The sequence below is a fragment of the Protobothrops mucrosquamatus genome, unplaced genomic scaffold (genome assembly GCF_001527695.2).
Source record: "Protobothrops mucrosquamatus isolate PMUCROS unplaced genomic scaffold, P.Mucros_1.0 scaffold_233, whole genome shotgun sequence".
Classification (NCBI taxonomy): domain Eukaryota; kingdom Metazoa; phylum Chordata; class Lepidosauria; order Squamata; family Viperidae; genus Protobothrops; species Protobothrops mucrosquamatus.
In genome coordinates, this window is record NW_015386309.1 from 16,624 (window position 1) to 30,154 (window position 13,531).

At 37.5% G+C, this 13,531-nt stretch overlaps 1 protein-coding gene across 1 annotated transcript in view; it reads right to left on the reverse strand.

The window, feature by feature from the left end:
• ABCA4 (ATP binding cassette subfamily A member 4) overlaps positions 1 to 13,531 on the reverse strand; it is a gene marked incomplete at its 3' end in the record, with an annotated part of 88,479 nt that overhangs the window by 16,410 nt on the left and 58,538 nt on the right. The window contains exons 18-23 of the mRNA XM_029286917.1: positions 10,638 to 10,833; positions 7,993 to 8,124; positions 6,534 to 6,673; positions 5,961 to 6,098; positions 3,257 to 3,454; positions 591 to 668 (exon numbers count right to left, since the gene is read on the reverse strand). Of these exons, the coding sequence (XP_029142750.1) occupies positions 591 to 668; positions 3,257 to 3,454; positions 5,961 to 6,098; positions 6,534 to 6,673; positions 7,993 to 8,124; positions 10,638 to 10,833 (882 nt within the window). The remainder of the gene's footprint in view (positions 1 to 590; positions 669 to 3,256; positions 3,455 to 5,960; positions 6,099 to 6,533; positions 6,674 to 7,992; positions 8,125 to 10,637; positions 10,834 to 13,531) is intronic.

Consider the following 13,531-nt stretch of genomic DNA (forward strand, 5'->3'; position numbering starts at 1 on the left):
TTGGAAGGGACCTTGAAGGTCATCTAGTCCATCCCCCTGCTCAGGCAGGAAACCCTATACCATTTCGGACAAATGGCTGTCCAGTCTCTTCTTAAAAACTTCCAGTGTTGGAGCATTCACCGCTTCTGGAGGCAGGTTGTTCCACTGGTTAATTGTTCTCACTGTCAGGAAGTTTCTCCTTAGTTCTAGATTGCTTCTCATTGTCATTCTCATTTAATAACAACTAAAGCAGAAGATAAATGTGTTGATTTCAGTTGTACACATTCTAATAACTATAGAAGCCCCCGATCAAGAGTTGGAATTGTGAGTAATGTTGGGATTACAAAAAGTAGTCCAAAATGACATAATGTGTGCATAATAGAAGCACAAGCGTCCTGCTGAACACAAATAGCCTTTTATGCCAGAGGCCTTCAAGGAGACTTTTATCACGGCCACTCCCCGATGGTTTTTCTAAACATCTTGTCCTCTGAAACTCTATTTACTTATTATGCCTAATAAACGCTGATAGACCCATTGTTTGTGAAAGTGAGTAAGCCAGTTCCATGTTATAACGTTGTGCAATGAACATGTGACACAAACCCTGTTCTTACCCTCTAGCTCCTCTTCAACACTACCCCCTTTGTCTACAGATGCACAGCAGCTGGAGCAGGAACAGGAACACTTGGATCCTAGGCTACAGGAGGTCTGAAAGAAGACAATATTATCCGCCTTTTCAGTATGTTCATATTACGGAATACATATAATTACACAGTGTGAACATTTCCAGCTTTTTCCTTAATCTTAGGGAAAATATATCTGCGTGAGCTAAGACTCAGCTCAACCATGAGGTTGCAGACCTAGAATGGCACCTCACTTATAATATGAGCAGTTTTAATAAATATATATTTATTACCGATAATCCTCGTCTTAGAACCTTTCATTTAGTGACTTTTCGAAATTACAACAGCACTGAAAAAAAGGGACTTACAACTGATTCCTCACATTTACAACTGCTGCAGCATCCCCGTAATCGGGTGATCCAGACTCAGGCGTTTGGCAACCATATATATTTACAACAGTTGCAGCATCCCACTTCCAACAAACTAAGTCAATGGGAGTAAGCCAGATTCACATAATGACTGCACGATTTACTTAACAACTGCAATGATTCGCTTAACAGACATGGCAAAAAAAAAAGGTTGTAAAATCAGGCATGGCTCCTCGAACAACTGCCTTGCTTAGCGGCAGAAATTCTGATCCCAGTTGAGGTCGTAAGTTCGAAGACTACCTACAGTTGACTTCTAGGGAATTGCTACATATTGGCAATGGGGTATTTTATTTAAAGTTCCAAAGAGGAATATATAACCTTCATAAAGGAATAAACTATTCTTAAAAACAATAATGACAAAAACTAAACCCGTATTTTTCCAAAAAAGGAATTAAAAACTTACACACTAGGTAATTTAAAATGCACTCTGATCTTAAACTGTTATCCTACAAATTCCTGTGAACAACACATCTCTTCAATTATTACCTCAAAAAAAAAAAAAAGTGGAGCTGCCCCTTTTGGAATGTTTCATTATTGGTGTGTGGTCACTGACAAGGCTCTACTTCTGCCTATCAGACTATCCGTCATGATACAGGAGATGAATAGCTCCTTCTCAGCTGCTTTTAGTTTAGATTAGGTGTTATTGGGTGAGATGTTTAGGACTAAGCCTTTTATGATATATAGTCTAACGCAGGAGTGCCCAACCTTGGCAATTCCCCAGCCCAGTTTTGGGAATTGAAGTCCACAAATCTTAAAATTGCCGAGGTTGGACACCCCTGGTGGGTTTGGTAGCTGAGAGGCTAACAGTGCAGGACTAGTACTACTAGCGGCTTCTCCCTTGAGATCGGCTTTAAGAAAATAGAAGGAAGGATATTTTATATCCCTTTGCCAAAATTTAGAAATACAGAACGCACAAACGTTATCCAGTCAGGAAACATAAGGCCTAGATATAGAACCATGCTATATCTATATGTTGATGTTTTTTAAAATGACAATTTCCCTGATGAAACCAACAAAGTCAGATCTTTAGATTAAAAGGGGTTGATTAGGGGAAAGAGAATGCAAGGAAAAACAAGGGAAGGTTACTGACACACAATGAGAATTCAAAACAATCAAATACAATCAGGCTAATCTAACTGAACTAGATATTTATCATATCCTTAACTAAGATACTGAGTTTCAACACATCCAGGCTATTCACAAGAGATTTACCCTCCATTTCCTCTTCCTCTTTCCTCCCCTCAGTTTAGAGAATATGGAGGATAATTAAAAGCCATCCTTTTGGGGGAACAAGTTGCCATTTTGCTCATAAAATACTCTGCTCTGAACTCATGAGCCTACCTAGCAAATCAGGATTTGCTAATGTCTATAAACCACCTTCCTAGTGACTCCTGATGGAATGATAATAGTCCCATCTAGATTCCACTAGTTATGCCACTCTATTAATAGGATTAAAGGGAAGCAACGTTTTTGAAAGTTTTCTGTTAATTCAACTTCCCCGATGCTTAGGGGGCACTATTGCACCATATCAAAAACTACAGTAGGTACTTATCATAAGGCAATCAAAATGAAATTGAATATGAAACTATAGAAGTGCCTGGGAGGAATGCCTTTGGAGCGGGAATAATGATAATATGGGTACCAACCATGCCTTCCTGGAAGGAGTGGAATCCCACAACTCAGAAAGCCTCCTTTCTCAGTAGCCATCCATCTCATTTCTATGGGTGGGACCTCTTGAATTTTGAACTGGGCCTGGAAACATACTTGCACCATCTGATTAGCTAGTCCCAGTTAGAACATCTGCAGCACAATTTTGGAGTGATTCAAGTTTTTGACCCATCTTCAAATATAAACCCAGACACAAGGTACTGCAGTTATCCAAACATATTTAGTTTTTAATTACACTGCAGTTATACAGGCAATTAATTCTTTGTCCTTTCAATCTACCAGTTCTGTTACCCACTCTACCCTACTTTTATGTGACTTATCTACTTATTTTGTTTCTCTTCCTTTCTCTTTCAACTTAAGTGTATTCCTTCCTGAGCTCCACAGCTTCAATGTAACTCTTTAGCTATCACTCCCCACCCAACCATTATCAACCAAGATTCCTCCATCAATGACTTGAATTATTTACAAAAACAATAACAGTGGGATATGAATAAATACATATTCTATGGCACTCTCATTCTTTTGCTGTTTGCAGACTATTTGTGCAAAAACGGTGCTAACCACTTACTTCATTCTTTAGACCATTTTCAACACTTTTCCTCTTGCGAATCAAGGTGAGATAAAAGCCTGATCCAAAGGAGTTCTTTAAGAAAACGGGCGATCCTGAGCAGTGCAACTTTCCTCGGGAAACGATGGCAATGCGATCTCCAAGGATATCGGCCTCGTCCATGTGATGGGTAGACAGTATGATGGTTCTGCCTGAGGGGAAGCAACAGATCTGTCAAGCATCCTTCGGGCATTCAAAATTTGTACCTGGGATTGATGCAGAGGAGTGTACAGATGTGCACACGGGAACGCTTTATCCTGGCCATGTCATGCTATTTCAAACACGGATAACCTGTCAGGATGAGGATGAGGATGAGGCAGAGAGAAGGACACGCAATGTTTACATCTCCCCATTTTTTCAACTATCTACATTAGAAGTGGGCAATCTTTTTGTGCCATAAGGCACAACATGTTGAGAACAATTGACTTAGGACCGTAATTGAGCCTGGAATTACAGTGGTAAGTGATCACATGACTGCACCCAGTTTTACAACCATTTTTGCCTAGGATTGCTTTCCCGTGGCTTAAACACCCTATAATATTTTGATTGTACAGAGATCAAGAGAAACAACATTATTTTGTCCTGAAACACAGCAGAAAAAGTTTACTGGAAGAATTTGAACATTCCAGCTGGATCTGGAAAGGTTTCTGGCTTGCAGAGGTCCATGGGAACTTAAAATACTTATCATTTATAAACTAAAAAAGGCAGAAGTATTACAATCATACGAAGATCTAAACAGCCACTGTACATCATATGACAAAAATCATATGACGGATTTCTAATAGAGGCTTTCAAGTCTGAGCTATTTCTCTGGATAAGCAAAGCAAGGTCTTCATTGTGGTTTGAACTTCAGATTTTGCTAGTTCCTCAATTTATTTACTCATACTTAAAAAAATTCCGATTTAATTTTTATTAAATGTAAGAAGAAACAAGGGAAAGCCCCACTTCTTTTATATATATATATATTTTAAAAAGCCAATCATACATACATATATGCTGTACAGGTAGTTCTTGACTTACGAGCAAAATTTCTGTTGCTAAGTGAGACATTATTAAGTGAATTTTGCCCATTTCTTGCCAGAGTTGTTAAATGAATCACTGCGGTTCAGTTAGTAACATGGTTGTTAAGTGAATCTGACTTCCCCACTGACTTTGCGTGTCAGTTGCCAAGTGTCAGAATTTTGATCATGTGACCACGGGAATACTGCAGTAACCGTAAGTGTGAAAAATGGTCATAAGTCACTTTTTCAGTGATGTTGTAACTTTGAACGGTCATTAAATGAACAGTTGTAAGTCGAGGACTACCTGTATTCATTTCATGTTCTGCAATTAAATTATTAACTAATAAGTCAATTAACTCAAATAAAGAAATCAATATTATAAACATTATCTCCCAGCTTTTTTTCACCTCGGTTCTTGAAACATATCACTTCAGAAAACCTTACTCAAAAGGTACCCTTAACTCGTGAGTAAACATGCATAATGTAGATAGTATAATTAACTAAGCAATAAATGACCAGTTCAGGAAAAAAAGGACAATTGCTATAAAACCACAAAAATTCACATGGAAAGTAATTTCATTAAATTAACTGAAGCTTTATAATAGTTTTATAATTAAAGTTTTATAATAGTTACAAGCTATTGTAATTGACATAAAACAAATGAAATTAATATTTTTCTGGCATTTTTCAGCTCAACATGTCTATTGCTTTTACATAATAATCCAGCATTGCTTTTATTAAATGAAATATGACTATCCATTAATTTTATTTATCCAAATAATAGTTTTCCCCATGGCTGAGTACCCAGTTAATAATGAGGAAAGGGTCAAGTGCATCTGTCAAAACACTGCCCATATATAATTAGTTTTATCTTAACAGTCTTAAGTTTTAGACTACAAAGGCTTGTCAAACAATAAAGCAAGACAAAATATGTAAAGTTGCATGTTAGCGACAGGTGTTATTTTCCACCTTCCCCCTTTGGCGGAGAATGTGTGTCATCTTGTCATTTTTAGTCACAATAAACAAGCTAATGGCTTCCAGAGAGTACTTAATGCATTTGGAAAGATGAAGGGGCATTGACCTAACACCATAAAGTCCATGAACTTTATGATTGCTACTTTTTCATTTTAATGGGAATCCTATTTTCAGAAGGAAAATATAATTATGGGTACATAGACAATAAGAGAGAGTCAGTTTGATGTCCCTCAGCCCAACCCACCTCAGGTTGCTGTTGTGGAGAAAATAGGAGGAGAAAGTGTGTTGGATATGCTCGCTGCTTTTAGTTATGTCATAACAGCCTTAGGTTTTAGACTACAAAGGCTTGTCAACCAATAAAGCAAGACAAAATATGTAAAGTTGCATGTTAGAGACAGGTGTTATTTCCCACCTTCCCCCTTTGGCGGAGAATGTTGTCATCTTGTCACGAAAGAAAGAAAGAAAGAAAGAAAGAAAGAGAAGGGAGGGAGGGAGGGAGGGAGGGAGGGAGGGAGAGAGAGAGAGAGAGAGGCTTTTTGTGCAGCTGCTGTGGAATACACAACATACACTCAACACAGAGTACACATACACACCCGAACTGTTATCAAATAACTCATAATTTATATAGTGCTATATAAAGTTCCTTTAAAGCCAGAAGTTACTTTTTTTGAAATAAAATTACCTGAGCGGTATTTCAGAAGGAGATCCCAAATAGAGCGTCTGGAGTATGGATCCACTCCAGATGTAGGCTCATCTAGAACTACTACTTTTGCTTCACCCACAAAAGCAATGGCAATAGATAGTTTCCGTTGCATGCCACCTAAATAAAGGAAATGGGAGAAAAAAATCTTAAAACATACATTTTTATCCAAGAAAGGGCTACTTTAATAGAGGACAGTTTGCTTTTGGGTAGCATACAAGAGAATTCACATTAAGTCAATTTTACAAAGTCTAGTAGAAACTCAAAGATGGTCATTTACCCCTTGATAACATGGGTTAATATGCATAAAAGTTTAAACCGGAGAAAGTATGCTATACTTCAAGAGTCCATATGATTCTTGTTTAGGTTTTACCATCGGACAAACAAAGCATTGCTCTGAAATTTACTTCTTATTTAATATGTGTATTCAACATTTTTCTTATAAAATACTCAGAAAGTCTTGCAAAAATAAAGATAGAAATACAGTCTTAATACAGAGCAAAGAGCAGATTATTGTAGCCGTTTGGACAAATTACGGTTCTCCAACTTCTACACCTGACAGATTTTGAGCCTCTTCATTCCTTTTCTGTGGTAGGCCAATGTCTTCCAGGATCTTTTCCATTTCCAGTTTTGCCTCTGCTTTGCTTCTTCCTTTCAACCGGGCATAGAACTGAATGTGTTCTGCAACAGTAAGGCTAAAGAAGAAGAAGAAAAATGGTAGTTTTAATTGACCAAAGGAAACAAAGAATATTGCATTTGTTGCTTTTCATATTTCTTCAAAAATGTACAAACCCTGGTTTTTCAGGGGCAAAAGAAATAGGCCTGCAGTATTGGTAGAAATCTCTCCAAGCGCTTTAATTGCGTGAGAGAGGGAGAGGAGAGGAAGGGAGGAGCTTCATTCATTATGAAAGAGGAGAAAACATAATCCATTAGAAATGGTATAGGAAAGCTCTTTTGCAGCTATGGAGAGTCCTTTCACAGGCTGAAAAGCATCTGTCTTGATCGGTCTAGACTGGAGACTAGAATTAGATGATAGCGAGTGCCAGTACTAAAGTGACATTTTGATAACATCAGTTTTATTTAACACAAGTAAAAACTGGTTTGGCACAGCAACCAAACAGGACGGGTACAGACTTCAATGGATGGATAGGACTGCAGAAAAAACAATCGCAACCAGCCTGCCTTCCATTGAGGATCTACATACTGCACGAACCGGAAAGAGGGCTGAGAAAATATCTACAGGCCCCTCACATCCTGGACATAAACTGTTTCAACTTCTCCCCTCACGACACCGCTATACAGCATTGCATGCCAAAACAACTAGAGACAAAGATAGTTTTTTTCCCCCCGTGCCATCAATCTGCTGAACACATAATTCCCACAGCACTAATTTCTCATTTTTTTCCATCCTCTCATCTTTCCTACTATCTTCTCCCATTGGTTTCTTATGATTTATCAATTGTTGTTTGTAACATGATTAATAATTGTAACTATGATTTGTGATCTATGGCCTAGTACTTGCTCTTTATATGTACACTGAAAGCTTATGCACCGGAGACAAATTCCTTGTGTGTCCAATCACATTTGGCCAATAAAGAATTCTATTCTATTCTATTCTATTCTATTCTATTCTATTCTATTCTATTCTATTCTATTCTGTTCTGTTCTGTTCTGTTCTGTTCTGTTCTATTCTAAGCAGTAAACTAAGCAAGCAGTAAGAACGAAGATGCATCATTTCTTAAAAACAGTAACTTGAGAGGCATCCATGGGGAGGAGAAGGGAGAGGATCAAAATCTGCAACACAGTAGCATGGCGTCACAGACCAAGCCTTACCTTTTGTAAATAAACTAATGTCTCACAAATATATAAAAAAGGACAGAACACATATCATTATCCTGTGCCTGCTAACTTGCAGATATTGACCTGCCCCTTATATCATGGCACCTTATAGCATTTTACGGACAAAACCAAGGCTTTTTAGAGAATTTTGAAAGACATTTATATTAGCACTTACTGATTGAACAAGATGTTGTTTTGGGGGCACATGCCTAAACTCTGCTGGATGGAATCGATGTGTGTTTGGACGTCCATTCCATCAATCAATATTGTTCCAGCTGTAGGTGGGAATAGACCTGTAATGATAGACCTAGCCCAAAAAAAAAAAAGACCACTAAAAGGAACCAGATACTTGGAGTAAAGAATATTGGATTCATAATTAGTAAACATGATAATAATATAATAATTGCAAATAACAATTAAATTACAGCTATTATTACCATTAATTTCAGATTAATTGGTGACCTCAGATGCCATTAACTGGTTCCCTGAGATCTCTGGAGACATTCAAGTGAACATAATACAAAAGTGGATGAATTAGTATGTTTTTGATTAGACTTTTCATCTCTCTCTTCCCCCCCCTCTCCCTCTCCCTCTCCCTCCCTCCTGGAAAGCAAGGCCATCTTCAAAGCCGTCTTCCTACTGGGTGAAGATGATATCCATATAATAAGTTCAAGATGGGATGTGCAAAAAGACCTGTTAATACTAAAGGACTTCTAATGAGATTTTTGTTTTTTTAAATAAAAATACATATTCTCTTTTTACCCTGTATTTTAAAAAAATATTGTCCCTGTGTTGAACTAGGGAATTAGTCTGACTTGGGCTTTAAAAAGAGGGAATGGCCTGGCATTAATTGGAAGAACTGGCAAGCAAATACAGACCTGGTTAAACATCTCATTTTTATGATGTTTTTCACTTCTTTAAGCATTTTCATTTCTTTTAAGTGCTTTCCAACCTTAAATTCTCCATGGGACTAGGACTACTTAGCTGTGTAGATGCTTAGCCCAGATTCAAAAACAAAGTCTTCAACTACAAGTCTTATTTTGGAATCCCAGAAGAATGTTTAAAGTTACTTTGTCATCCTCAATTTTTTGCAGGGCTGTCATACCAATGATGGGGAAGATTTATTCAATGTTGCATAAAAGATTTTGATCTAAGGCAACAGGTTCAAATGACAAGGCAGGATTTTGATAGAACATTGGGAAGAAATGAGCAATTTCAGAGTGATACAGACTACCTTGGAAGATGGTAGACTATTAGCAAAGACAGATGCTACTTATTAAGGACATTGCACAGGCAGATTTTCCTCTACTGTAATAGCAAGGATAGAGACTAGATGACCTATTTTCATTTCTATGTTCCTATGAAAACTGACGGATGTAGTTGTACTGCAATGTCCACAGTTTTTGCAATGTTGACTTGGCCACAGTACACCAAAATTCCTCAGGAAGAAACCTAGCGGCATTGGGAAATTAAAGCCAAAAAAATGTTTGTCCAGACTCCTGAGAAACAATGCACCTGGAACTCTCATAGGCCCAAAGGCCATATCAACATTGTGATTTCATTGCTTTTTCAGCTTTTCCAGACAAAATACATTTCTTCGAGCACAAGACTTGACCCCAGGAAGATGTTGCTCTTCCAGAGAGACATCTGCTTTTGTTTCTTCTTTTTTTATATTTATTAGGCATTTCCTTCACCCAGGACCTTGCCTATTTTAGAATAATCTTTCCCCCCCTCTCCCTTCAGATTGTAGCTGAAGTGGATAAACTGACTTCATAATTCACAATGTTTGAGACAGGAGAACAGGATCAACTTATTCCTAGGAACAAAGGTACTATCTGTATTGAAAAGTTTTGCTCTTGGATCTAAATTCCACATAGCTCCACGAACTATCTTTATGCCTATGCAAATTTGGAATACATTTAAAATTTTTAATCATCAAGCAATGTGATTAGGCTGCAATATCAAACAGGCACCAAGTCCCCTTGACTACTCTGGCCAGGTTGGGTTCAAAATTTTACATAAAAAGAATCCTATCTGTTTCAATTAATTTTACAAAGCGACCAGTATTTATTTCTAGATGAAAATGTCTATTTATATCCTTCAAACTTTATTTGAAGAGAAAAGACCGAAGACCGTCAAGGTCCCACTTCGCTTTGATGGCAGCCTGCCATAAAATGTGGGGAGGGAAAAAGGAGGATACAGGGAGGGGGGATAACAGGAACCAGAACCACCAATCAAAGACAATGGTTGAACGATCCAGGACACAGGCATGGGAATAGAATGTGAACGCCTATCAAAGAGGCATCAAACTTAGAACGGTTACCAAAATAACTAATTTGAATATTATTGGACACTAGCAAGATGAACAAGGGGGGAGGCCTGGGAGAAGGGAAAAATATCGGCTTTATATGGGAATCTTCAGATCTGGCTTTTCCTACGCTGTAATCACTTGGCTTTAGTAAAGTATACCTTTCGCCACAAATGGACTCGAGGGTCTTTCTTTCCTAAACATCCAAGCTGTGACAGGTCCAACAGTATGTCCAGCAGATCAGATGCCCAAATATTATCACTTGTTGATCTGACATGTACCTACCATTAAGCCTGCCTATTTTGTCCTATGTTCAAAACATTATACATACAGTAATGAACTTCTCCAATTTCCCCAACAACAACACTCTAAAGGAGAGTCAGATGAAAGATAAGTGGCTTGCAAAAGCCACTTACTTAGCTTTCACAGCTGAGGATCTTCCAATTCTAGTCCAATAACTTAACTTGATGGCTTCGTGTCAATCTTTTTTCCTGAAAGCCAGACTGACTTACATAACAGTTGTCTTTCCAGCACCATTGTGGCCAAGGAAAGCGGTGATTTGGCCCTCGTAGAAGGTAACCGTCATTCCATCCACTGCTGGCTTGGAACAATTGGGATAGATCTTCACTAAATTCTGGATGCTCACACCAGGTTTTAAACCAGAGGGCTCCACTTCAAAATATGGATTTGCTTGAAACAAAGAAAAATCTATTTTAAAAATGAGAGATGAGCTCCATGGTTGCAACTCTTATACAATTAAGCTATTTATGTATGTGCCTGTGGTAAATATCAAGTAAAGTACTATCTAACACCAATCACTTGCAATTGACAAAATATTTATGCATTCTACCATCGTACTTCCATCTGGTTTTGCCACTGCATATACAATGGTGAGCCTATTTAATTAGTTCCTTTAGTGGGTATCTCAAATTCTGTGATATCACTAGAAGGTACTTTTAGATAAAACTTCAGAACTTCAGAAGTGGGATTAATATTAAAAATGATGGGTAGGTTTCCACACAGAATAAAAAAAGAGAGGCTATATTGCTTAGTTGCCAATCTTTAGAAAATTACAGCGTAATTTCATTTAGTGAAATTTTCCTTTTGCCAATGCAAATAAATTTCTACAGCTAATATATGGAAAACAGGGTTGCCTCTATCACAGGGAAAACAAAGTTGCCTCAGTCAGGAGGTTTATGGACACAATTAGAGAAATTAGGAATGCGCAGTTGTTAAGTTTTAGAGAGTGACTAGGCATTGGAGGTTTTTTTCCAATATCGTGAAATTGCTTCGCAGCAAGATGGCCGGCAAATAAATTAAATAATAAACCTCAATGCATAAATAAAGCTATGCAGCAATGTAGAAAGAAACATGTCCAGTTTGAACTGGATTAAGCAATTGCAAATGAATAATGGGCCATTTAACTACAGCCTCTTCATAGAGCAATTTAAAGGGGACACTATGCTGCATCAGTCTTTGAAGAAAGCAGGGGTGATCTGCAACAATCTAAGAACCTGGCATGAAAACAAGACATCTGTCCAGATGGGCTTTCTTCTTTCTACAAAAGGGACTGTGTGAAAGCTCTGTAGTTTAAAATAACACTTTCCTTTTTGTCTTACTGGGAGAAAACCGTTGTTGTTCAGCAGGGTAGACCAAGGCTATGCTTTTCCTTTTGTCCCACTTCATCTTGGCTGTCCAAATGCTGAGCTCATAAAAGTGTTCTTTTGAATGTCACCCTGGGAAGTATTTTATTTTATTCAGAGCCAAAAATACAGACTTTAAAGTAAATAATCTTCTTGGGTATATGTGAAGATGTAAATTGGTTATCCAAATTACCTCACGGTTTGTAGCAAATTTCTGTAAAGATTGTATAAGCATCAGAAGAGTCTGGAGATGCTACATCTAAGGCTGTCCCACTCTACTGCTGAGCCCTTTCATTGACTCTTGCACTTTTATAACACAAAAAGCTATTTGAAGTTAAGGTCCAAGGGGATAGAATGGTCCAGGGGATGGTGGAGAATGGCATATACACTATTGTTTCATAACAATGCAGTTAAAAGAGAAGGAACAGCACGAGTGATGGATTATCCATTTTTCAAGGAATGGACATTAGATGTTGAGGAGCACAGTCTCAAAAAAACTTCCAGATGTCAGAGAAAAGTATCAGCACCTTTCCCCCCCAAAAAACGTTTGAACAAAGAGTAGGGATTTCAATCCAGCCTCAAATCTAGAATTTACATTTATGTGAGGAGGAACTATGGGGCAAATTAGCAATTAGGACTGCAAAATGAGTTTTAATGGGAGGATAAATCAGGTGCTTTCAAATGAGACCTATGCTTATGCAATCCACTGTCTTGTTTCTTCTAACAGACATGTGATCACCCCTCTGTGCAAAAGGCAGATGGATTATCTAGTAGAAATAATTAAAAGACTAGTATTAAAACAATTTCATACTTAATATCTGTCAAAATAACTAAGGCAAATTAAATCAAGATTTGTAATATAAATAATTTAATATCTCAATGCATAATCCCATATTAAGCTACTAGGTTATTTGCTTGGTTTTGGCTTACGTTATGATGATTAATCACCATGACTAATGCAGCAAACGATAATTAAAACAAGTATTAGTTTGGCATGAAATTGCACTTTGCCAATCCCTCTTTGTCCCACTAGTAAGTATTATGCTGAAGGCATCATAAATAACGTTGAAATTTCAGCAAAATTCCATGGAGCAACTGCAACAGTTTTATCAGTCATCTGTATCGATCACTTAATATAAGTTAATAGTATACCTACATAAGATCCTGTGTAGTTTAATGTGTATGTGTGTATAAATAAAATTCTCTAGGATTCTGCTTTTTTCAGTCTCAATACAGGAAAATAAGATAAGCAAATCAGAGAAATTTAAATGACAATATTTTTCAGATCTCACTGAATATTTTCAGAAATTTCTTTATCGCATAAATTGTTTACATCTCCAAGGGGAAAAAGGAGAATGTGAAATATTTATACCAAGGGCAAGGTAGGCCAGTTTCTGTAGTATTTTCAGAACTTGCAAGACCTTTGGAATTGATAGGAAGGTGCTAAGAGGAGATTAGGTAAAATGATCTTTGCTTTCGGACAGGGCAGATTGTTTATCCACCATCACAACTGAAATCTTGATGAACCAAAATGGATCTGGTTTATTTCAACTCTTTCAAGGAGCTTCTTCTTGGCTTGTCAAACGTTGGATTGACCATCTTGTCACCAAGTGTAGAAAGCTCGACTCAGCTAAATCAGAACACCCTGAGTCATAAGCAAGGGCACACAAACCTTAAAGTTTATACTTGTAATTTCAATTTAAAGTAGAAATATACCCATGGCCCCAACCATGTGTACTGATATGAGAACTGGGCTCCATACA